Source organism: Microcebus murinus, chromosome 10, assembly GCF_040939455.1.
Source record: "Microcebus murinus isolate Inina chromosome 10, M.murinus_Inina_mat1.0, whole genome shotgun sequence".
NCBI classification, from domain to species: Eukaryota; Metazoa; Chordata; class Mammalia; order Primates; family Cheirogaleidae; genus Microcebus; species Microcebus murinus.
The window spans coordinates 50,967,541-50,991,312 of NC_134113.1; the positions used below are offsets into that span (position 1 = coordinate 50,967,541).

Genomic DNA, 23,772 nt, shown 5'->3' on the forward strand with positions numbered 1-23,772 from the left:
CAGGAAAACCAAATTTGATTCCTAGCATTCTAATGTGGTTAAAAAAAAAATTCATGAATAGAAGAAACTTCTTATGCAAATATAAGTAACTGACAGAGAATAAATATAGGCACAAACTCCAGCTGTTATAATCATCTTTTGACCTCAGCCAGTCCAAGTAATGACTGTTTGATATTTATTATAAAGCGTATTAAATTCCTTGATTAACTGAACCTTTCATTCCTCTTTTTTGTTTCATGTAGCAGTGAAAATAGATTTTTCTATTATCATTCTTGCCAGGAAATTTATAAAATGTATAAAATTATTCATAAATGTATTTTAAACTGGAGATATATTAATGTCTTATTGGGTATACTGCGCAGAAAACATTTCTTTTCACATTTGAATGGCAGGCACATGATTACAAATTCACTTCCTACTGAATATTAATCATCAGCTCCATATGGCTGGTGGATAAAGCTCTGAGAGGCAGCCAGGAGATGTAAATTCTTACCCTCATCATGGACTTTTTATGTGATTTTATTTAATGTTTAAAATCGACTTTATGACCTTTGCATTTTTCAAAAAGTCATTCTTTCTGAGAAGTCCAAGGGCAGTGTGGGCCCAACATGGGTTATTAGGCCTTCTGTTCCTCTCTTGGCTTCTGAGATCTGGGGCTCTCTTGGCCTTTTGATTCCTCTGCCCAACTTAAAACACTGTATTAATTCAAGTGCTAACCTTGGTCCACTTCTCCTTTCTCTCTGCTGTGCGTGTTTTCTGAGGCCAGTCTCATCCACCTACGCTTGCAGTTTTTGAGTTCTGCTTCTCAGGCTCCAGAGCTCTTGGGGGCCGTCCCTGCCGGGCGCATTCCTCTGCCTGCCCTGCTCCTCCCCCACTGCTACCCCTGTCCACCTGCTGTGTGGCGGCACAGTCTGGCTTGCCACGGGCTCCCCAGCACTCAGCGAGGCACCCGGCATACACTCGGGATGTGTTCAATGACTTAATCTTCTTGGTTGAGCTCATCATTCCCCCTGACACCCCCTGCCCTACCAAATGCATCCCTTCCATGTTCTCTCTCAGTGAATGGCCTCCCCATCCACTCAGTCTCCCCAGCTGCTTCTCTCTCCTCACACCACTCTGGCCCCTCTTTTTGTTCCACATCTGGTCAGACACCACATTCTGTAAATTCTGCCACCTGTGTTTTCTGAGGCAGTTCCCTGCCCTCCTCCCCCGCACCCCCGCCCCTGTATCACTGCCTTGGTGCTAGGCTTTTCACCTTGCCCAGACTGTGGCCATATCTCTTAGTTTGTATTTCAGCCTTCCAATCCTGTCTCCTCAGATCCATCCTCTTCTGTACTCTTGCCAGATTTGTCTGTCCAAAGTATGTATCCGAACGGGTCACCTTCCTAGACTTACAAGCCTTCAATGAAGAAAACTGCAAGCTTTGCCAAGATTTTGAAAAGATTGGAATAAATGCCAGGGTTTTATATGTTCTCTATATGGGGAAACAATGTAGTAAAGTATTCATTTTTTCCAGATTTGTTTTTTAGGTTTATTTCAATGCTAATGAAAATCCCAAAGGGATTTTTCTGAGAAAATTAGAGAAAGTGATTCATTTATAAATTAAACAAGTGAGAATAAATGAGGAAAAAAACGAAGTTTTTCATTTTCTGTCTCTATGGGATAAACTCAAGCTCCCATACACCTCATTCGGGGCCCTGATCACCTCCTCCCTCGTTACCTCTCTTATACCCTCTTCCTGTCCCTGCTTTCAGTCACCACGAATCCTGAGTGCTGTGTTCCCTGTGCACACTGTTTCCTGCTGCAGGCCTTGCTGTCCACTCTGCCTGTAACATCCCCCGCCCCAATTTTACCTGATTCACTGCTATTCCATTAAGATTTAGCTTAAAATCACTCATCCCATCAGGGTTGGGGATTAGGACACCCATACTAAAATGATCTGATTTTGTGTTTGCTTTCCCCAAAGGAATATTTTTGTCCGGAATCGGGACTTTACTAAAAGCTGGAAATAAAAGATAAGGAAGTTGCAGTCCATGCCCTCAGGTTGCTTACAGTCTGATAGAAAGAAAAAGGCATGTAACTACCGTGTTTCCCTGAAAATAAGACCTACCCATAAAATAAACCCTAGCAGGATTTCTAATCATTTGCGCAATAAAAGGCCTACCCTGAAAATAAGACCTAGTGATGGGCGTGGCTATGCAAACGCATGCATTTCGTCTCGGAGCGGTAAAGAAGATGAGCAGCCCTTCTCATCTGCCCCATGAGAGCTCTATTGCTCAACTTGAGAGATGGGGGCCAATGGCTCTAAAGGAAATAAGAGTAGCAAGAAATTCAGGATGGAATTCAGGGTTTGGAGAGTTATGATGTTCCAGAAGAAGACAACTTAACTGTATTTGAATAAATGTAGATTGTTGTACCGTACTTTAAAAAAAATAACACATCCCCTGAAAATAAGCCCTAGGGTGTCTTCTTCAGGAAAAATAAATATAAGATCCTGTCTTATTTTCGGGGAAACATGGTACATGAAAGTAATAAATATTGTAGGATCTCCAGTATAAGCACCTGCAGAGTATGTGGTAGGGCAGAAAGAAGGGAGTAATTAATTCTTCTTGGGGTGGGGGTTGAATTAGGGTGCTGGGTTTACAATGTTTTCATTATTTTCATTCAAGAGGCAATACTTAAACCACTATATACATGTTTCCTGGGCCGAAAACATGAATACAGGCATTCTAGGCAGAAGCCTTACATGGAACAAAGGCAGGGCATTGGAGGATGGTCTGACATTGGAATGACCGAGAGTCAAGTTTGAGGTGACATTTCCATGGGTAGAAGTACAAAGATATTAGAACTAAACAGTGAGCCCCCTTCTAGTATCCGTGCATGGGGTTCAGGGGTTTGTGGATTTCTAGAAGTTGTATGCAATATTTTGTGTTTTATGTGCTTTTGAGAATTGTTCTGGAAAGGGTTCCTTGGATTTAACCAGATTCTCCCAAAGGATTACATGAACTATATAAAAGGTTAAGAATCACTGTTTTGACAAATATTATATGCTAGAGATGGGTGAGGTGAGGGGGGAGGATAGAAACTGATTTGAAGATAAACTGTCTCTGGCTGCAGTTGGCAGGGACGCACCTGGGCATCCACAGGACAGTTAGTCACCTGCTGAGCCACTGAGGGCTTGGTCACCATGGGTACTTCTGATAATGGCTTCACACTCCCTTTTCCAGCTCCTTTCAGCAAGCAGGCTCATTCCTGCCCCTTTATTTGCACCAACAAAGCCATTATATTATTCTTTCCCTGATTGTCAAAGCAACTCTCTGGGGCAGGAAGCATTATGGGGTTGAAAGACTGGAGAGAGAATGGGAACACCGTATGTTTTTATTCTGAAAATAAAGTAAGAGGTGAATATGTGAGGAGAGCAGGAAAGCAAGTACAGCAGCCAAAGCACTCCAGTGACAATATCATTAAATAGACGGCATTAAAAGACTGCAACAGCACTGCCCCCACCCCCCACGGGCTCTGCAGGTTAGCTCATTCATTCCTGTGTGGCCGGTAGAGAGATGCATGAATTATCCAACTCTTAGAATCCTGCCCAGGCTGATTCGGTGTCCTCCTCCTGCACCCTCCATGCAACTGTAATAACCCTGTGTATACCTTTGTTCTAGAACATATTGCGCTGTGGCAGAATTGTTGATGTTCTTTTCTTCCATAAGGCAAAGTGGCTTATTTTTGAATGCCTAGCACTTAGCTCTGGGCTCAGTATGTGTCTGCTGAAAGAATGAACTCGAGTTTTCTAGCCTAAAGGTAGTGGAGTTTTGTTTGTACAGTTCAGCACAAAGGGAACCCCACACAGCCAAAGGTTTCTATTATTCTTTGCTTAGTTACTTTCCTCCTTTGTTGAGTGAGGTCCTCAAGTAAAAGAGCTAATCAAGGAAGGGAGCAGATCTTTTGCAAAGATATAGGGGCTACTCTTTTTATTTTTTATTTATTTATTTATTTTTGAGACAGAGTCTCACTCTGTTGCCCAGGATAGAGTGCCATGGCATAAGCCTCGCTCACAGCAACCTCAAACTCCTGGGCTCAAGCAATCCTTCTGCCTCAGCTTCCTGAGTAGCTGGGACTACAGGCATGCGCCACCATGCCCAGCTATTTTTTTCTATATATTTTTAGTTGGCCAATTAATTTCTTTCTATTTTTAGTAGACACAGGGTCTCGCTCTTGGTCAGGCTGGTTTCGACCTCCTGACCTTGAGCGATCCTCTTGCCTCAGCCTCCCAAAGTGCTAGGATTATAGGCGTGAACCATTGTGCCCAGCCGGGGCTGCTGTTTTGAAGGGAGGGATTTGGAGCAGTGTGTAATCTGATGCAGTCTCAGCTGCTGTCAGCTTGCCAAGCAGTGTTGGTAAGAGCAAGGCAAAGCAAAGGACAAAAGGGAGCAGACTGGAGAGCCCTGTTGGCCACATCTGGATTTGTCTTAGGAGCACACCCCTATTGGTCATGCAGGGTCAAGTAGCCTTCAGAAGCATATACTTTGTTGTATTTTTGAAAACTCAACACTGGGATGCACAAGTTAGGTGTTACCCTTGCACTGTGCATGCATAGGGGGATTCAGAGGCTCTGGAGCTAACAGAATTGTGGGGAGGTTGCAGAGGGCCCAGGAACCGCAGATGTGTTAGGGATAAAAGGTTTGAAGAAGAAATTGAAGGACGACTTCATGGTTTCCAGGTATGTGAAGGACACAGAGAATAGTGATTAATAATTTCCTACTATTGAGAAATAGAAAATAGAAAAATTGTTTTGAAACTCATCATGAGGGCTTCTGAGGGGTGAATTAAACTAATATTCAGAATATGTGCCCACACTCCTATCTAATAACTTTCTTAGTTTGGTCATTTTTAGCATTTCACTGTTGCTATCCTGGATTAGACACTTGATCTAAAGAGGGAAAGGAAAGGAAACTAATAATATTGATTGAACACCTGTTGACAGCAGGGTGAGGGTTTTACTCCATCTCTCATTTGCAAACATCATCCTGTTTAATAGGGAGAGGTAGTATGATCCCCATTTATTTGTGGGGAAACTGAGGCCAGAAGCACTCATGATGGCATGCATGGTAAGTGGCAATCTTAGCTTTGTGTTACTTCAGTCCTGAGTTTATGTGGCACCAGAGGCCTCGCTTCTATTAATAATTTGTTTGTAAATGTGATGAATCTAGTGGTTACTGAGGCTGTCTGTGTGTCTAAGTCTCTGAGGCATTGCAGACTGGCCCATCACAGGTTCCTGAAAGCCTTCACTTCTAAGAACAACAGTGAATTTGATCCAGCTGGTCATGTGTATGTTTAAAACAACTGCCTGGACGAAGCATACTTATGGTGCATCAGATCTGAAATGCTTTCTGGCATCACAAAAAGCTAAAAAAATAAATTTCAACTAAAGGTAACATTTTCACTTAAATGGCATGCCTTTGGACTATATGGAGAAGGCAGCACAAATGATATGCATTATACAAGTATTAAATACATCAAGGATCATGGCAAGGTGAATGATTTACATCCAGATTTAAGCTACTGATAACCAAACCTCCTATCCCTGATTTCTGCTGTGTGGTGTCTTTCGGATTGTAAATGTTATATGTGGACCACTGTGGAAGTTTCAGAAAAAACAGAAAAACTGCAAATAACACAAAAATCACCCCTAATGCTACCTCCAGAAGATAAACCACCATGAATATTTAGTGTGCTTCTTTCCTGCCTTTTTAAAAAAATGCAAGTGTCTTTTATATAGTTTAGACTTATGGTTCACTTAAGCTGCCCCATAAGCATTCCCTGTTTTTTATTTCTTTTATTGTGGTAAAGCATACATAATATAAAATTAACCATTTTTAAGTGTACAGTTCATAGGCATTAAGTACATTCACAGTGTTTTGTAACCATCACCACTGTCCATTTCCAGAACTTTTCATCATCAACATTCTTTATTTTTAAAAATTCTTCACAAACCACATTTAATGGCTAAAATGCTACCACATACAATTTACTTGAAAGAATTTTTTTTAGCAAACATTCAATATATATTTATTTTGTGATCACTAGGAGCTAGACTTTATGACCAAAGCTGTGAACAAAATGTGGTGTTTGTCCTCCAGGAAGGACCTTAAATCTGGTGGAGGAAATGTCCAATAAGTAGGCAGTGTGAGTCTGGTAGAAGGGTAAGCACAGCAGAGTCTATGGGACGGTATCGGAGGGGAACCTAACTTCAGTTGTAATTTGCATCATCGTTCCTTGATTATTGCAGATCTAGCATGTATCAGATATTTGTCTGTTATAAATAATATTGTGAGATATTTGTAGGTATAAGCATTTGCATTTCAGATTATTTTGTGAAGTTCTAAAAAGCAAAATTACTGGGCTACTCATTCTAACGGGGGCCTAGTACAAGATGTTCTTTTTGAACTCTAGTAATTGTCATCTACTGTGCCATTCTCAAGGTTAGGAGCTGCACCAAACATTTCCATTGTCTGTTTCACCTTATAAATTCTACTAACTTTTTATGAATGTGCACATAACTTGCCTCTGGCAAGACAGTGTGAAGAATTGGGGTTGCGAAATGAGTGTATCCAACTGGGAAGAGCTGGGGAAGCTCAGTGGCAGAGGGGCTCGTGGCTGAGAATGATGTTACGGCTCAGGTAACATGCACTCCTCCGTCCAGCTGTGTGTACTCATTTCAGAGGCCTTGGTTTGACAAATGCTTTCGGGCTGTGTTCTCTGTGCATGCTGACAGAGCTTGGCTCCCTTCTGTGAAATCTCAGTCTTGTGAACTTGAAGCCCACTGTGAAATAAAAGTAGACTATTTTTTTTTTTTAAAGTATCTGTTCATCATCTACACAAACTCCTAGTCTATTATCAGAGCTGGAGGAGATCTTTGGGTATCATATCTTCCCTGTTCAAACTACAGATGAAGAGTCTGAGACTTAGAAAAGTTAAGGAACATTCTGAAGGAAACCTAGGAAACCGGTCGGGTAGATGTAGAAGTGGAATTCAAACTTACGTCTCTTGATTTATCTGGTGGTCACTCCATTACCTGCCACATGCTGTCTTTAGGGTTTGTTCTCTCCTTAAAGGAATTTTTTTTCCTCTCATTTTTTAATTCCTGATTTTGTTCTCTGCTGTTTCCTTCTACAATGTTACTCATTTTCAGTGTTGAATACATGTGTGCATTGGCTAATGTCTATTGACAGTCAGCAAATTGTGCTTGTGAGTTTGTATTCCTTACTTTGGTCCTTAGCCTACTAATTTGTTTGACTGCTGACTGCTGTCTTCATTTTGGCCTCTTTGTTTATTGGGAACTTTCTGTTGACTCCAGCAAAAGTAATCAGTTATGTCTAATTTTGCTCATTTAGTCCCTTTGGCCAATTTTCTTGGGCTTTGGTTTTTATTTTAAGACAAAATTCCCCCCCTCCCCCAGTGTGGCAACCTGGTCCTTTAAACAGTTTTTAAATAGACTATTAATATAGAGAGTAGGAATACTAGCACAGACCTCTGATATATTAATTTTGCCAACAGTTAGTTGAAAAAGCTTTACTGTTTACACACATGTATTTATGTAAATGCACATATACTTTTCTTATGTATAGTAAATCTTCTTTCTAAGATCGAATTTACCAAAAAAGTTAGCATTGCTTTGTAATAGACAAAATGCTATTATCTTCATTTGAGCTTAATGTTTATATGACACTAAACATAGGACCATGAGATCCTTGATAATAATAGTTAGAAGAAAGAACTTAAAAAACCAAAACACCAAATTTGGTCTGAAGCTGTGAGCCCCAATATGAAGTGATTATTGTGCAGTTGGAAAATCCTATAGCTCAGATTCTCAACAATTTCTTGTAATCAGAATTCAAAAACAATTTGCAGAGTTATCAGGCCCTTTTATTTATGAGCGAAAGGAGCAGTTCCTCATCTATTGTAAGTCTTTTATGTTGGCAATTCTGTCCTTAATTGAAAAAGCATTGGCATGTTCATTATAAAAATGGTTTTCCTGGGTTTATAGCTGAGTCTATTAATTTAGTGTTTCAAAACTGATTGGCATTAGCCTGTATAGTTACTTTTATATAAAAGCAACTTAAAAGTTATCTCTTGATTTTAAAGATTATTTCAGACATCTGTTCCTCATGTGTTAGATCGACTGTATCCATGTATTAAGTTCTGGAGAAATAAAGAGTAAATGTATCATTCTTCATTTCCGAAAACAACAGATAGCCACTACAGTTTTCTGTTTAAGGGACGTGAAGAGACCCTCAGGTGACACATACTCGTATACCTTGGCTCCACACCTCACACTTGTTCTCTCGTTCATTTTATTCTACATTTTGCCATGTGGAATAATAATCGATTATAATAGTAATTATATATTCTTAAGTGCTTACTGTCAGGCCTTGTGTTATGTATTTTACCATCATTATCCCATTTAATAGGCACAGCAGCCCTAGGAAGGTAGGTAGTATGATGCCCATTTTCAGATTAGGCAGCTGAGAATTTCTCCAACTGATCACGCAGGTGACTTCTTGATGCCTGACTCTTGTCAGTTCCCTACCACCTGTAGGCCCATCATGTACTTTTCTCCTTCAGAAACATCTTTAAAGGCTCTACATAGGATAAAGCCCTAACTTCAGTATATCTGCAGGTTGCCCCCAACTTCTTTAACCATATATCCCCAGCTTCCTTTCAAATACCCTGTAGTTCAGACCTATCCTAACATCAACATTCTGTATGTTTTCTCTGCCCCTGGATGAACAAATGCCTATTATTTGCCAGGTACTCTGTTAGGATCTTAAGGACACAGTTCTTGCCTTCAAAAACTATTAATAGGAACAGGAACGAATGGGTCAGAAATCAGTGATAGTGATTATCAGGCAGAATACTCAGATGAATACCATGGCGAGTACCCCGATGACTACCCCAGAGAATACCAGTATGGCGACCAAGGCATTGATTATTAGATGCACACAGAGGAGCCCAGTATTTAGTCCATTGTTTTTATTCAGTGAGAACCAAGCTAGCCTTGAGTAATTTTTATCTTGTCTTCCTAAAACACTATTATGCTTATTGTACCTAATAAAAGAAATTGCCTTAAAAAAAAAAAAAAACTATTAATATATATTCAGTGGCAAGACAGACCTGTACATAAATCATTTCTCCTTAACCTTTATATCCCAGATTGGTTTGGACCCCATGCCCTTGGACAGATTTCCCCTAATTCAAGGCAAAGGGATTCTGCCTTCCTCTGAATGCTGATAGCCTAAACTGTCTGTACCAAATATTTATCTTCAAGTTTTGATCTTTTCATGGGCCTGGATCTTAACACACTTAAAGGTATTCATAAACTAACAACTAGGTTTATAGGTTAAGTTTATATAGGTAAAAGATTAGATAGGCAAAGTCTGTGGTTTTCTATATCTTTGGTCTCTAAACTCCAATTTCTAAAGAAAGGATTGATTAATTGGTAAAAATCTATAAAATTTCATAAATTTTAGCCCTAAATAACCATACTTCTGATCTATTGCATTGTGCTGTGAGACCATATGTATTAAAGTATAAAAAATTAGGTTGGCAAATAAATATGACATATCATTTGTTCTTCTAGATTTTTTTTTAACCCTATTGCCAGTCCTTTTTTTTTAAATTAATAACATTACTGTGACACCTTCCTTTTTCATTAGCTATCAGCACAGGAAGAAAGCCTTTTGAATATAAGCCAAGCCTTTAAAAGTCACTAATAAAGAAAATATCTTAGGCTCTAGTTTCATGAGTTACGGGATTGGCTAAAAATAGTGTCAAAGATAAACAGTGTGAGCAGAAAGAGTCCTGAAGGAGGAGGTAGGAAACCTCTTCTAGTCCCAGCTCAAGCCACTTAATGGGGTAAAGCTGATCCAGTCAGAAGCACTATGAGCCCCAATTTCTTCACATGCCAAAAGAGACCTTCAGCTTCAGCATCATAGCAGGCATAGTGGTTTTGACCTATTGAGGACTTTCATGGGTGTCTGGCTCCATGTTGTGTTAGTTGAATTGCATCCATCCATTTGTTTATTCTATTGTGTTAGTTTGCTGGGGCTGCCATGACAGAATACCTTAGGATCATTAAACAGCAGATGTTTTCTCACAGCTCTGGAGGCTAGAACTCAAGATCAGGGTGTCAATGCATTTGGTTTCTTCTGAGGCCTCTTTCCTTCCTTGCAGACAGACGGCTTCCTTCTCTGTGTCCTTGCATGGTCTTTACTGTGTGTGCGTGCACCCTGGTGTCTTTCTGTGTCCAGATCTTATCTTATAAGGACACCAGACTGATCAGATTAGGGCCCACCCTGATGGCCTCATTTTAACTTGATCACCTATTCATAGGCCCCATCTCCCCAAACAGTCACATTCTGAAGTACTGGGGGCCAGGGCTTCAACAGATGGATTTTGGGGAGTCACGATTCTATAACATCTATTTAAAAATAGCACTGATTTTGTTTTAAATTATATGTGAAGAAACTAGCATAAAGAAGAAACCAAAAATATAATCCTCTGTCTAGTTAATTAATGCCTGTTATTAAAAAGGGAAGGGGGAAGGTACATAAAAAGATAACTCAAATTGTATTGAAGGGTATGAAAGAATAATAACACTCTCTTAACCCTCTCCTACACTAGGCAACTTCTTTAAAAACATTTATCCAAATGTTTACAGGGGCCAGGTACAGTTTTTCATGCTTTAATGTATCATAGGGAGTACAGATCTCTCTCTATGTGCACACAGATTGGTCTTTTAAATAAATGGCTACTTAGTATTCCATTGTATATGTACTAGATTTTAATTTAACTAGTCACCTCTTAAGATGGACATTTAGATTGTTTCCAGGTTGCATATCCCCTGCCTCTATACAAACAGTAGAGTTGGAGTCCTTTTTTTTTTGAGACAGTCTTGCCCTGTTGCCCAGGCTAGAGTGCTGTGGCATCAGCCTAGCTCACAGCAATCTCAAACTCCTGGGCTCAAGTGATCCTTCTTCAGCCTCCCGAGTGGCTGGGACTACAGGCATGTGCCACCATGCCCGGCTAATTTTTTCTTTTTTTCCTTTTTTTTAGTTGCCTGGCTGATTTTTTTTGTTGTTGTTGTTCTATGTTTTAGTAGAGATGGGGTCTCACTCTTGCTCAGGCTGGTCTTAAACTCCTGACCTCAAGTGATCCTCTGGCCTTGGCCTCCCAGAATGCTAGGATTACAGGTGTGAGTCACTGCACCCAGCCTGGATTCCTTTTAAAAAACCCAAGATGAAAAAAATATTGATGAGCCATCTACTAGATATAACTGGCCTCTGATTTTGGTGAAGACAATCTTTGTTTTTAACCTTCCCGTTTACTGGTCTTTGCTAGAGTTGTTGAGAAAGGTATATCAGTCCTTCTCACCTGCAGTACTGACACGTGCCTATACCTCTCCTTCCTGCATAGTATGAAGGGAGAGGCTTTCCTTGGAGGCATTGGGTCATCTCTACACTGTAGTTCTCAGGAAGAAAAGCCTGCATGAATCATTATCAGGCATAGACTATTTTTAGTTAAGGAAAACAGTTTTTCTTGTAAGGTTTGAATGCTCACAACGGCATAAGAATCCTTCCTGGCTGCTTCCGTGGGTAGGCTAGGGGCCAGCTCTCTAATGGAATGTGAGCAGTCTCACTGCTAATCAAGATTTACAGTGAGACCAGGATGCCTGGCCACTCATCGGACTTGCAGACCCTCCAAGCTAATGGTGGCAGCTCTGAGATTAAGTGCGGTGCAGAGGCTCTGGTCCTGTTTCCAGGACCAACCTCTTAGCCACAGGTATCATCTGGCATTATTTTATAAGCTGTGCCACGGTGCAGATGTTCTTTTCTGAAGAATTGCTTTCATTTCTCTGACTCATTTCAGGAAATGAGACAGTCTATCAGAGGGGTTCTTCATTACCAGACCCCTGGAGAGTTCATTTTCACCTGGGCTTTCTAACCACATGTGGGTAGTGCTTTATTTACCCAGATGTGAGAAATAACAGTAATGAATGGTCCTCTTCTAAAGCAGCCCTTACTGCTTATGCCCTTATTAATGTAAATATTTCTGAGGCTTTGGTTTTGTGATGCTTGTGGACATGCTGTGTGTATGGGCTTTGGTGCAGGAAAAATATAATTTAGCAACAGATTTAAAAGGTAGTCTGGAGTGTTTCTAATTACTGTTTGTTTAGTTCACCATTGCCTAATAAGTGGATTTAAGTAACCTCAGGGGTAGTGAATGTAATGTTCATATTATAGTCAACCATGCAAATCAAATTTTGACTAAGTATTGCAGGGAACACACCATGGAACCATTTTATAGTCGTATGCCATTGCATTTTAAATTTAAAACTGATAACATTTTGGAACGGGCATTTCTCACCTGCATGCATGAACATGAATGATGCACACATTCATGTGTGTTACACACCCATTTTAAATCCATCAGTGGCCTTTGGCATTCAGTTCTCTTTTTAACTTGACAGAGGAATGAGGGGAAGAGAAACTAGTACTAGCATTTCTTTTTCCTTTTCCCATCCTTTATTGGCTGTAATAGGAAACTGAAGTATTAAGAGGACCTGGTACGGTGGTTGTCAACCTTGATTGTAGCTTGGACTCAGCCTGGGAACTTTAAAATTACTGATGCCTGAGGCCCACTCCCAAGAGATTCTCGTTTAATTATCTGGAATGCAGCCTTCACTGGTATTTCTAAAAGCTTCCAGCAGTATGTTATTGTGCACCAAGTGTTGAGAGCCTCAGACCTAAGATGTCTAGGACTTAAGAAATCGTCTCATCCAGGTGTTCTCAGCCCTGGTTGCAGCTTAGCATCATTTGGAGAGCTTTCAAAAGATACACTGCCCTGCCAACTGAAACCACATTTCTGGAGGAGTGAGCCAGGATTTTTGGAAAGCCCCCAGGTGATTGTGATGCATAGTAAGAGTTAAGGTCAACTGACATGATCTAGCCATTCCAAATCACAGATAAGGAAAGGTGAGAACAAGAAAGGTCACATGGCTTGCTCAAGGTCAGATCTTCACTGTTAACAGTTGTATGACTGGGGCTCAGGTTTGATGCCTCCTACTGGTCTTTGTAGCCTAACATCATCCCTCATAATTTGTCTATTGTATTTATTGATGCCTCCTCATCCTTCAGGTGATGTTCCCGCCTCCAGGAGGCCTTTTCTGACTCCTCACAGTCACCTTCTGTGCAGCCTGGGTAAGATCCCTTCCTTGTATTAGAACAGCACCCTTACTTTTCCCCTCAGCTAGTTAGTTGTAGGACAGGCCTATATCTTCTTCTCCTTTCTGTAACTTGCTTGCATGTAGAGGGGTTCCAGATAATATTTGTTGAATTTGAAGTTCCCTAACTTCAAAGGAGTTCCCCTTTTTATTCATCTGTTAGTCCACATGGGTTGCTAAAAATAATCCAATCCTGTGTGCTTGCTTCAGAAAATAGCTTCTGAAAGCAAAAGTTGTTTCTTACCTGTGTATGGCCCACTGTACTGTGGGTCAGGATCTTATAAACAAAAAGGGCTTCCCACCCTGCCTTCCAGGAGAGAGAGGTTTAGCAAAAAACGTTTGGCAAGGGGATTTTGACAACAGAATAATGAAAACAAGATTTCAGTGACCTTACATGTTGCTCAAGGTACTTACAACATCCAGGGACTTTTGAATAACATACTTACGAGTGTACATGGCACAACGTAAGGGAGCATGTGGCATTACCTAGAAACAAAAAGTCGTTGGAAGAAAATAATGCTGTTTTATGAAAATATGTTTTGAGGACCGAATTATTTTCTCTGTCATACTAAATCATAACTCTGAACAGCCACGTTCTATTTAGTAGAGCTGAATTAAATCCTTTGGCTTCTTTGGATTAGTGTGTTCAGATCTTTTCAAATGATTTTAAAAAATCCATCTGTTGTCTTCTGTCATTCCAATTGTCTTAGGATCATGTTTGGCCAGTGTCTTATTTTTAATGGAAAAATATTTTCAGATTTGCTGTATTTATGTTTACTCTTGTAGGTGTAACAAAGGTTTGTCTCAGGAAGCAAGATTGCAGCTAGTGTCTCTTCAGCCTACAGGTGGTCAGGAGGCTCCATAGAGCGGTAATAGGCAGTAATGATCTTCTTGGATGGAAAAGTCATAGTTAAAATTCTTTGGAGCCCAAACTGCAAACTGGGCTATGTTGTAGGATAGACCACAAGATGTTAAGTTGGTGCAGACAGGAGATAATAATAATGGAAATATGTAGAACCACTTTGAAGTCTTAATAAGACTTTATTCATGCATGCGTATTGTTAGGAATCATCATAGCCCAGGGCAAATGGAAGTGTGGCAGTGTAGAAGTGAAGTCACTGTATGTAGGAAAAATCATCCTAACACAAATATTCCTGGAGGGAAATGTAAAACACGTTTATATTAAGTAATTTTTATTATACAAAAATGCAAATATTTCATGAAGATAAAACATGAAAATTTGAAGAACCACCTCCTTCCAGTCTTTTTATTTTTTATTTGTTTAACTTTTTTGCTGCTATTTGGATGAAAAATTTAACAAACATAAAAGCTATTGATGAGTAACCAACTTCTATTATACTGACTTCACAGACCCAGCAGTGCATTCTGGAAGAGAAAAGAAGGGGAAGGAGGGAAAGAAGGGTTTTTTAAATATGTAAGGCTCAGTGTCTTTACCTGTGCTGTGCCATCAGATCTTTCTAGTACCCTGAAAATTAGGACTTGTTCACACTGGTTTTTACATTTACCTGTTCACTCAGGAGCAGAGCCAAAATTGGAATCCAAGTCTGTCTGATGTGAAAGTCCCTGAGCTTTTCCATTGAATGTGGCCTCTGGTGTCATGAGAATGGAGAGGTCTCTAGGAGAGACTTGTTACTAACTATGCTGGTGGAAGAGGGCTGGCTTTAGCGTCCCTTGTTCTTACTAAACACCAGTAAGTTGAGAAGAGATAACAAATGTTGGTGATGGTATGGAGAAAAGGGAACCCTTGTACGCTGTTGGTGAGGATATAGATTGTACAGCTATTATGGAAAATAGTATGGAGTTCCTAAGGAAAAAAAATTAAAAATACAACTACCATACGATCCAACAATCCCACTTCTGGGTATATACCCAAAGGAAATGAAATTGGTATCTTGAAGAGATATCCGCACTTCCAGGTTCATTGCAGCATTTTTCACAATAGCCAAGATCTGGAAACAACCTGTGTCTGTTGATGGATGAGTGGATAAAGAAACTGTGGTACATATGTACAGTGGAATTTTATTCCACCTTATAAAAGAAAGAAATCCTGACACTTGTGAATGTGGACAGGCCTGGAGAACATTATGCTAAGTGAAATAAGCAGACACAGAAAGACCAATACTGTGTGATAATACACTTATATGTGGAATCTGTAAAAGTCTAGAAGCAGAGGTGGAACAGTCATTGCCAGGGGATGGGGGAAATGGGGAGATGTTAGTCAAAGGGTACAAAGTTTTAGTAAAAGATGAACAAGTTCTGGGGATCTGATGTACAGCATGAGTGGTGATGAGATGTAATAATTAATTTGATTGTAGTAATCATTACACAGTGTATATGTCAAATCATCACATTGTATATATACCACCTTGAATATATTCAATGTTTGTCAAACATTTCAAAAGGGAAGAATGAGTGGCCAATTTGGGTCAAAAGTTATGTGGTTCGGGTAGAATTTTGTGATCTCACTCTCAGAAATCACACGTTTGATTTGAGGGAGGCAACAAAACAAATGGGTCAATAATTTGTGCTTTTCCATGAGATTCCTGGGTTCGAGAAGCCTGGCTTTACTTCCCGCTGGCTGTGTGATCTTGGGCAGATCACTTAAACTCTCTGTGCCTTAGTTTCCTCATCAGTAATATGGGAACAAGAAAAACTCGATTGCTGTTCATTTTCCTCTCACAGGCTGTGAGTCAGAAAAATGTAGAAACTTGGAGAATGGGTCTGTGCTGCCCCAACACATCTGGTTCTCTGCGAGCACTGTCGGCTTCCCAGTTGCTAAGCCTATGCATTAGAGCCGTTTCTGTTCACAGGCACAGGGACCTCCTGGGTTGCTTCCTGGGAGAGTCCTGAAGGAGGCTTGCCACGGGATGAGGCACCCTTGGGAACAGAGTGCTGGTGTTCTAAATGAATGGAGGGTTACTATTCCAGATTACTAAGTAGTCTGGATATGCTTATGGATAAGGAATGTTATCGCAGAGCATTATTCACTCACCGTGAGTCACAGAGGTTCTTGGCTCTTTCTCATGGAGCTCATGCTTATCTGCTTATCTTATTAGTACTGAGCTTAGTTGGCCACTACCTCTCCCTCCTTGCTGAAATTCTTTCTTCCTTCTTTTTTTTTTTTTTTTTTTGAGACGGAGTGTGCAGTAGCATCATCATAGTTCACTACAACCTCAAACTCCTGAGCTCAAGGCGTCCCCCTGTCTCAGCCTGCCGAGTAGCTGGGACTGTAGGCATGTGCCACCATGCCTGGCTAATTTTTTCTATTTTTAGTAGAGATGGGGTCTTGCTCTTGCTGAGGCTGCTCTAAACTCCTAAGCTCAAGGGTTCCTCCCGCCTCGGCCTCCCAGAGTGCTGGGATTATAGATGTGAGCCACTGCGCCCGGCTGCTGAAATTCTTTCTTTACTAGGTCCCATGTTGCTACTCCATCTTGATTCTGCTGATAACTCACTTGTTCTTTTTCAGTCTCCCCTGCTGGATCCCTCTCTTCTTCCTCTGGCCTTTGAACTTTGGAGTGCCCCAGGCTTAGTGCTCTGACCTCTTCCCCATGTCAGCTCCTTATGTGATCTCATTCATTTGCACGGTCTTAAATCAAAACCAAATCCTTGGTTTGTCTTCTGATGAAACCTCCCTTTCTCCTCATCTCTGCAGTGACTCCACCTAGCTGCTCAGCCCCCACTCCTGAAGTCATCCTTCATTCCTGCCATTCCCTCATACCTCATATTCCATCCACTAGCATCTGTCCAAATCCAAGCACTCCTCATCCCTGCCCCCACACCTAAACCCAAGCCCGGCCACCACCACTTCTTGCTGGGACTTCTGTAATTGCTTTCTAAAACCTTTTCCTGTCTCCATTCATGCACCTCATGGTCTTGAGTTCAGAGCAATGCTCTTATTTTAGACCTTTATATTCTCTCTAGTGGCTTCTCTACAAATAGTATAAAATCCAAACTCTTAGGCCTGTACTGTAAGGTCCCTGCACCCTCTCTATGCTCATCTCTTCCTGCTGTGCCTGTCCCTCTCTGTGCCCCAGCCTCACTGGCCTCCTGCTGTCCCTTGACATGTCACCCCCTTGCTGGCCATTGTCCTCATCCTCCTCTCACCTTCCTCCCCTTCTTCCTCTAGGTGCTTGCTCCTGTACTCCATTCAGTTCTCACTCGAATGTCACCTACTCAGAGCTGGCATCCCTGTCTCACCTATCTAAAATATCACTGTTGCTCTTTATCCTCTTAACCTGCTGTATTTGCCTTCAGAGCATTTATCTCAACCTGAAATTAGTATATGTGTATTTGTTTATTGTCTCCATCCCAGTACGTTGCAAGCTTTGTAAGGACATTGTTTGGGTACTCAGTAAGCATTTGTTGAACAACTGAAGGAATGAGTGAATTAATGATCTAGTACCCCTATGCTGAAAAACTGAAGAACCAAATACCTTTCTAGACCCTCTCCATCCCCTATCTCATTTCTCTGTCTCCCTTTAAAGCAAAATGTTTAAAAAGTTTTAAAATGTCCAAATGCATGGCCTATAGCCTCTTCATTACTTGTTTACTCTTCATTCTGTTACAATTTCCTGTCTTTTTCCATCACTCTTCTAAAACTGATTTTGTCAAGGTCATTCAAAATCTGTGTGTTGCTGCTTCCAATGGATACATCCCTATCTTACTGGAACTCTGAGTAGCTTTAAGGACAGTTTTCCATTTCCTTCTTGAAACTACCCTCCAACTTTGCTTCACTCTTCCCTGCTAGCCTGGTCCTTCCTAGTCCTTTGCTCACCTTTCCTTCATTACGGGACCTCAGAATGTTGAGAATTCTTTGTGGTATGGTTGAAGCCCTCTTCTCTCTCTTCATGCTCATCTATTTCCAGGGCTTTAAATGCCGTTAATTCACAGATGACTCCGCGAGGCATGTCTCCAACACTCAGCACCTCTGAGTTGCAGACCCTACTCCCTGTTGCCACCTTAACTTCTTTCTTGGATGTCTCATGTCTGAGGAGAAATGCTTGATTTGCTTGCATGTCCCATCTACCCCATCCTGCCTCCTGTGTCTTTGCCATCCCAGCAAATGGCACCACCATCCTGCCAGTTCCCAAAGTCAGAAACCTGGGCGTCACCCTTGGTTTCTCTTTCATCGTCTTCCCTCCCCCTAATACTTTCACTTCTACCCCCAAAATGGTTTTGAATTTGTCTTCTGTATTTTCATTACTATCATGTTAGGCCAACTTTGTCACCTGGACCTCGACCGTAGTCTAATAACTGGTCTGCTGTTTCTGCTCTTGCCGCAGCAGAGCATTCTGTGACGCCGAGGCGTCAGGCCGTCGCGTCCCTGGTAGTGTGTTGTGTGATACGGCTCCTGCCTCCTGTTCAGCCTCACCTGTTCCCCAGCCTCTCACATCTTCCCCACCCTACAGTCACATCGGCCTTCTTTGATCCTTGAGCACACTGAGCTACTTTCTGCTTCAGAACCTTCGGCTGGCTTTTCCTCCCTTCTTCAAATGGTCCTCTTTCAGCTCTGCGTGGCCAACTCCTTCTCACCCTTCGGGTCTCAACTTAAATGTCACCCCTCAGCGAGCCTCCTCTGACCACGCTGCCCACAATACTTCCCTGTTATTCTCTGTCATAGCAACCTATTTATTTCCTTTTTATCACTGAGCAGAGTCAGTTATTTTAAAAATATTTATATTTAGTTTTATTATGGAATATAAGCTTCCTGAAAAGGGGATGGTTTCTGTTTTGTTCACTGTTATATGTTCTGCATCCAGCACAGTGCCTGGCATATAGTAGGTGCCAGAGCAGCTATTCCTATGTTTATATATGTTCACGCCATGAGGTGTATGATGTAAGTCCCCCACTTTTTTTTTTTTTTTTTTTGAGACAGAGTCTCGCTCTGTCACCTGGGCTAGAGTGCCATGGCATCACCCTAGCTCAAAGCAACCTCAAACTCCTGAGCTCAAGGGATCCTCCTGCCTGAGCCTCCCAGGTAGCTGGGGTTATAGATGCTCACCACATCTGGCTAGTTTTTTCTATTTTTTAGTAGAGATGGGGTCTCACTCTTGCTCAGGCTGGTCTCGAATTCCTGACCTCAAACAATCCTCCCGCCTCATCCTCCCAGAATGCTAGGATTACAGGCATGAGCCACTGCACCTGGCCTCCCCACTTTTTTTAGAGGGAAAAAAATGAAAAATTTTTATTTTTGTGAAAGTTTTACATAAAGTTTACAGTGTTTACAGAATTAGAAAATTAAATAATATAAGTTTTGTTATAAAAAAACAGCTATATCTCCTTTTCCATGTTCTGTTCCCCAGAGGCCAGTGTTTTTAACTTTAACTGTTTTAGTTTTAGTTGTTTTAGTAACTCTAAACTTTAGATTGTTTTAGTAACTACCTCTATATCTCTAATTAATATCCTTAAATGATAATTTTTCAGTTTTAGGCATTATCTGTTGATACAAAGTAAGTACTTAGCTCTTTTTCATCTCCCCATCCCCCTCTCTCCTCACACAAACTTTCCCAGGGCCCACCCTCCCAGTTGTAATTGTGTTATAATTTTGGTAAGATCAATATGCAATGTTTACTTTATTATAACTATGTAATTCTTTCTACAGATGAGCCGTGTAATATAGTTTAATTGCTTTTCCTCTGGAGACTCTACAACAGACATTGATTTTATTTTTTATTTCTTAATTTTTTATGTAGTTATGAATAATTCAACCTCAAACTCTTACCACTCTTACCCACTTGTAAATCTCTCAATATAATCAACCACACAGGAAATCTATCAAATTCATCCTTTCAGGGAAACTCCTCCCAGAGCCTTCTGATCTTCCCCACTCTGTCTAGCTTGCTCTCTAGGCTCCTAGCACAGCTAGGAATTCCCTTGCGCCACCATCCTGAGGACTCCTTTTGCCTCTCTTGTATTGGAGCCCTAGATTTATATCTTATTCTTTGTTGGTTTATTACTTTGCTTTGGGGGAGCACATTTTCTGGTGCCTTATAGAGAAAGGTAATTTTTTGAGATTTGCAGGTCTGACAATGCCTGTATTCTCTGGCCTTTAATTGATGGCTTGACTAAGTATATACTTCTAGGGTGGAAACCCATCTGCTATCAGAATTTTGAAGCCTTCTTCTTATGAAAGTTGTTCTTGAGAAGTTCCTGCCAATCTGATTTATGGTCCTTTGTTTGAAAACTCTTTCCACTCTGGAATTTTGTAGGCTTTTTTTCTCTTTGAACCCAGTGTTTGGAAATTCCATAATGATAAATATGCTGGAAACTTGGGAGACCCTTTCACTTTGGCAAGGTCACTTCTCCCAGTTCTTTTTTTTCTAAAAGGGAAAAAGTGTCCTTCAGTTCTGTTGAGTTCTGAGAGAAAGATGTTCTTCAATTCTGGAAAAAATGCCCTTTAATTCTAGGAAATTTCTTTCATTGACCATTAATTACCCTCCATTTTCTTTATTCATGAATAGTTCTGTTATTTGGATTTTTATATTGACTCTACTGAATTGGCCCTCACATTTTCCATGTTTGCTGTTTTGTATCTCTTTTTGCTTGGCTTTCTTGGATATTTTCTGAATTTTATCTTGGAAGCCTCCTATTGAATTTTTAATTTATGCCATCATTTAATTTTTAAAATTAAAATTTTAATTTCCAAAAGCTCTTTTTTATTCTCTGAATATTTCTCTCCTTCTCCCTCTTTCTTTTTGTCTCTCTCTTTGGTAACATCTTGCCCTTACTTGGTGGATGTACTTTTCTTTTTTTGTGATTTTCTCTCTTCTCCACGTTGCCTTGCTGTTTCTCTGTTAGGTGCTTCCTTAATGTCTGGAAAGTCTTGTCCCCTCCTGTTTAAAGTAGTGTCTATAAAAAAGAGCCCAAACTCTGTAAAATAGTTTAAAGAGGTTTATTCTGAGTTGAGTATGAGTGACCATGGGCCAGAGCCACACCCAAGAAGCCTTGAGCAAGTGGTCTCCCAGTGGTTGGGTTACAGTTTGGTTTTATACATGTCAGGGAGACAGGAATTCCATGTAAAGTCATAAATCAATACATGGAAGGCGTACATTGAAGTGGGATTAGAGGTTATAGGCAGATTTAAAGATTCTTTGATTTGTAATTGGTTAAAGAAATGAAGCTTTGTCTAAAGGATTGGGATGTTTTAAATTAAGATAAGGAAGTCTGCTAACCTAAGACAAGCCACAGGACATATTAATATAACAAGGTTCGAGTAATTTGTTAAGTAAATTGAGGACCTGCAGGTGTTGTTTAAGCTTTGTCTTTGCATAGCTTTAGGCCTGTTAATGAGTTATAAAGGCTATCTCCAGGAAGAGAAGGAAGAGACATGTCTGACCTCCCTTCTCCTGGCCAGCAACTCAGCTTTAGGGTATGTCTGGGGTCCCCTTGGCCATTCAGTCAGCTGGGGGGCTTAAAATTTTATTTTAATTCACAGTAGCTAACTAAAGGTGACTGTAGTCTGTGACAGTGGATAGAGTTTGGCAATTCTGGGACTTTAGGGTGACCTGAGTGGGCTGTTTGTTTTTGTTGGTTTTTTTAGGAAACCTTGATGTTAGTAATTTCAGGCCTCTTTTTTGGCTGATCAGACCAAGAGCAGATATTAACCAGTCAGAAAGCTAAGTAGAAGTCTATGAGTCTTGACATTCAGCAGTAATCTTGTGTAATGTCTTTCCAGTATGGAATTCCCATCCTCAACGGTGCCTGGTGTCCTCCAGTGCAGAGATCCTCTGTGGACTCTTCCCAGAGCATACACTTCAGTCTTCTCCCAGGCAGGGGCTAGGGTTGGGGGCAGTCACTTGTCTTCAAGCTGTGAGGGAGTGAATCTGGGGGTCTGACTCCTTTTTATACAGACTTTCCACTAACCTGTTCCACCTCCTCCCCCACCCCCCCTTCCAGAGGAACCTGTGCTGCCAGTTCCTCAGCCTCTCTGAGGGCTTGGAATTTGAATGAAATTGCTTCTAGGCTTTCCTACTTTGGGGTTGTGCTTTCTCCAGTCTGCTGAGCCAGTTGCCACTTGCCTATTTGTTCTCCATCTTCCAAAATTGTGTTACTATCTCTCCTCTTCTGTTCTCTTTGTCTTTGTTGGTTCATGTTCTAGGAATATTTGAGGAGGGAACAGAGCTAAATGCAGATGTTCAGTCCTCCATCTTTAAAGTTTGACTGACATGCATTTTTCATTGCTGTTTTCGAGGCATTTGATCGCACTTGTGAAACAGATTTCCGTGCAAGCTGTGAATCTCTATTTCACTGACTTCAATTCTTTTGCTACATTGAGTGGGGGATGGTGGATGGTGGGAAGTCCCAGGACCCAGGGTCAGGAGTCTTGGATTCCCATTTCCAGATTTGCTACAAACTCATTAATCCTGGGCATTCTTGCTCATTATTACTTCCTAACTATAAGACCAGGGAATTGAAATAGGTGGTTTTAAGGTCCCTTTTTACCTATAGATTTATTTTATTTCCGAGCAGTTGAGGTAATCATGTGTAACTGAACACCAGAATAGGAAATAGAGTTGCAGCAGCCAATCAAATGTGAAATTTAAGTTTCTCCCTGTATTTGTCAGTCAGTCTCAGTAATTCTGACATCTTTAAAGTCTCAAGTAAAATTGCAGCACATATTTCATGAACAAGAAACTGTTAAAAGGTTAAAAATTCTGAATTTTTTTTTCCTCTGGGCTATTTTGAGCTGCTCGCAGTTCAGCATTCTTGGATTCGTGTTCTCAATAGCTAGAAAAAATGTTAGTTTTGAACAGAAGAACAGGAAAGATAATAGAGAAAGAGGTCTATATTTTTCTCCTTTTTGCTCTATGGCAGGGATGGCCGTGCTGTTAGCACCTACCAGGAAACATATCTTTCCTCCAAAGCCATGTGTGGGGAGATAATAGCCCCAGCTCTGCATTTTTTTCTCTCCTCTAAGTTGCTGCTTCTCAGATGGATGGGAAGACAGAGTGGACATTGCATGTCAGGCTTTGGCTGGCAGGTTTGACCACTAACCCAGTGTGCTCTGCTGTGGTCAGTACGACTGAGGAGCAAATGTGATTGGGAGGCCTGTGGCCCAGAAGCCACGGTGGGGTTTCTTAGGCCAGAGCTTCACAAATTGCACTTCACGTCAGACACAGCCCCTACCCGCAGTTACTGGCACAGAATATCCGTGAGGCAAGTTATAGAATCCTTTTGCATAGTTCCCCAGGTTACCACGAGACCCTTGATTCTTGCACTGACTCTGGGGAGCCATTGTCTTGGAAACAGACAGAAGGCCAAGGAGAAAGTCAGAGTCTTGAGCATTTGCAGAGCTGGAGTGGAAAAAACCCAGCAGAAGGGAAACTGAGCCCAGCACACCTCGTCAGCTGACACTCTCCTGTCGATCACAGAAACTACTGCAAACTCTCGCTGCTTTCCTCAAGTCTCTGCTCTTCTCACACTCTTCTCTCCTTCTCTGTAGGTCATCTTGCTTCTTAAATCAGGGA

At 41.0% G+C, this 23,772-nt stretch overlaps 1 protein-coding gene across 2 annotated transcripts in view; it reads left to right on the forward strand.

Moving 5' to 3' along the window:
* Positions 1–23,772, forward strand: part of ANO6 (anoctamin 6) — a 185,252-nt gene that overhangs the window by 31,307 nt on the left and 130,173 nt on the right. The window contains exon 2 of one of the 2 annotated variants that reach the window (XM_012748410.2): positions 13,200–13,262. The exons of the other annotated variant lie outside the window; for it this stretch is intronic. Coding sequence (XP_012603864.1) covers positions 13,200–13,262 — 63 coding nt within the window. The remainder of the gene's footprint in view (positions 1–13,199; positions 13,263–23,772) is intronic. 2 annotated transcript variants of the gene reach the window in all.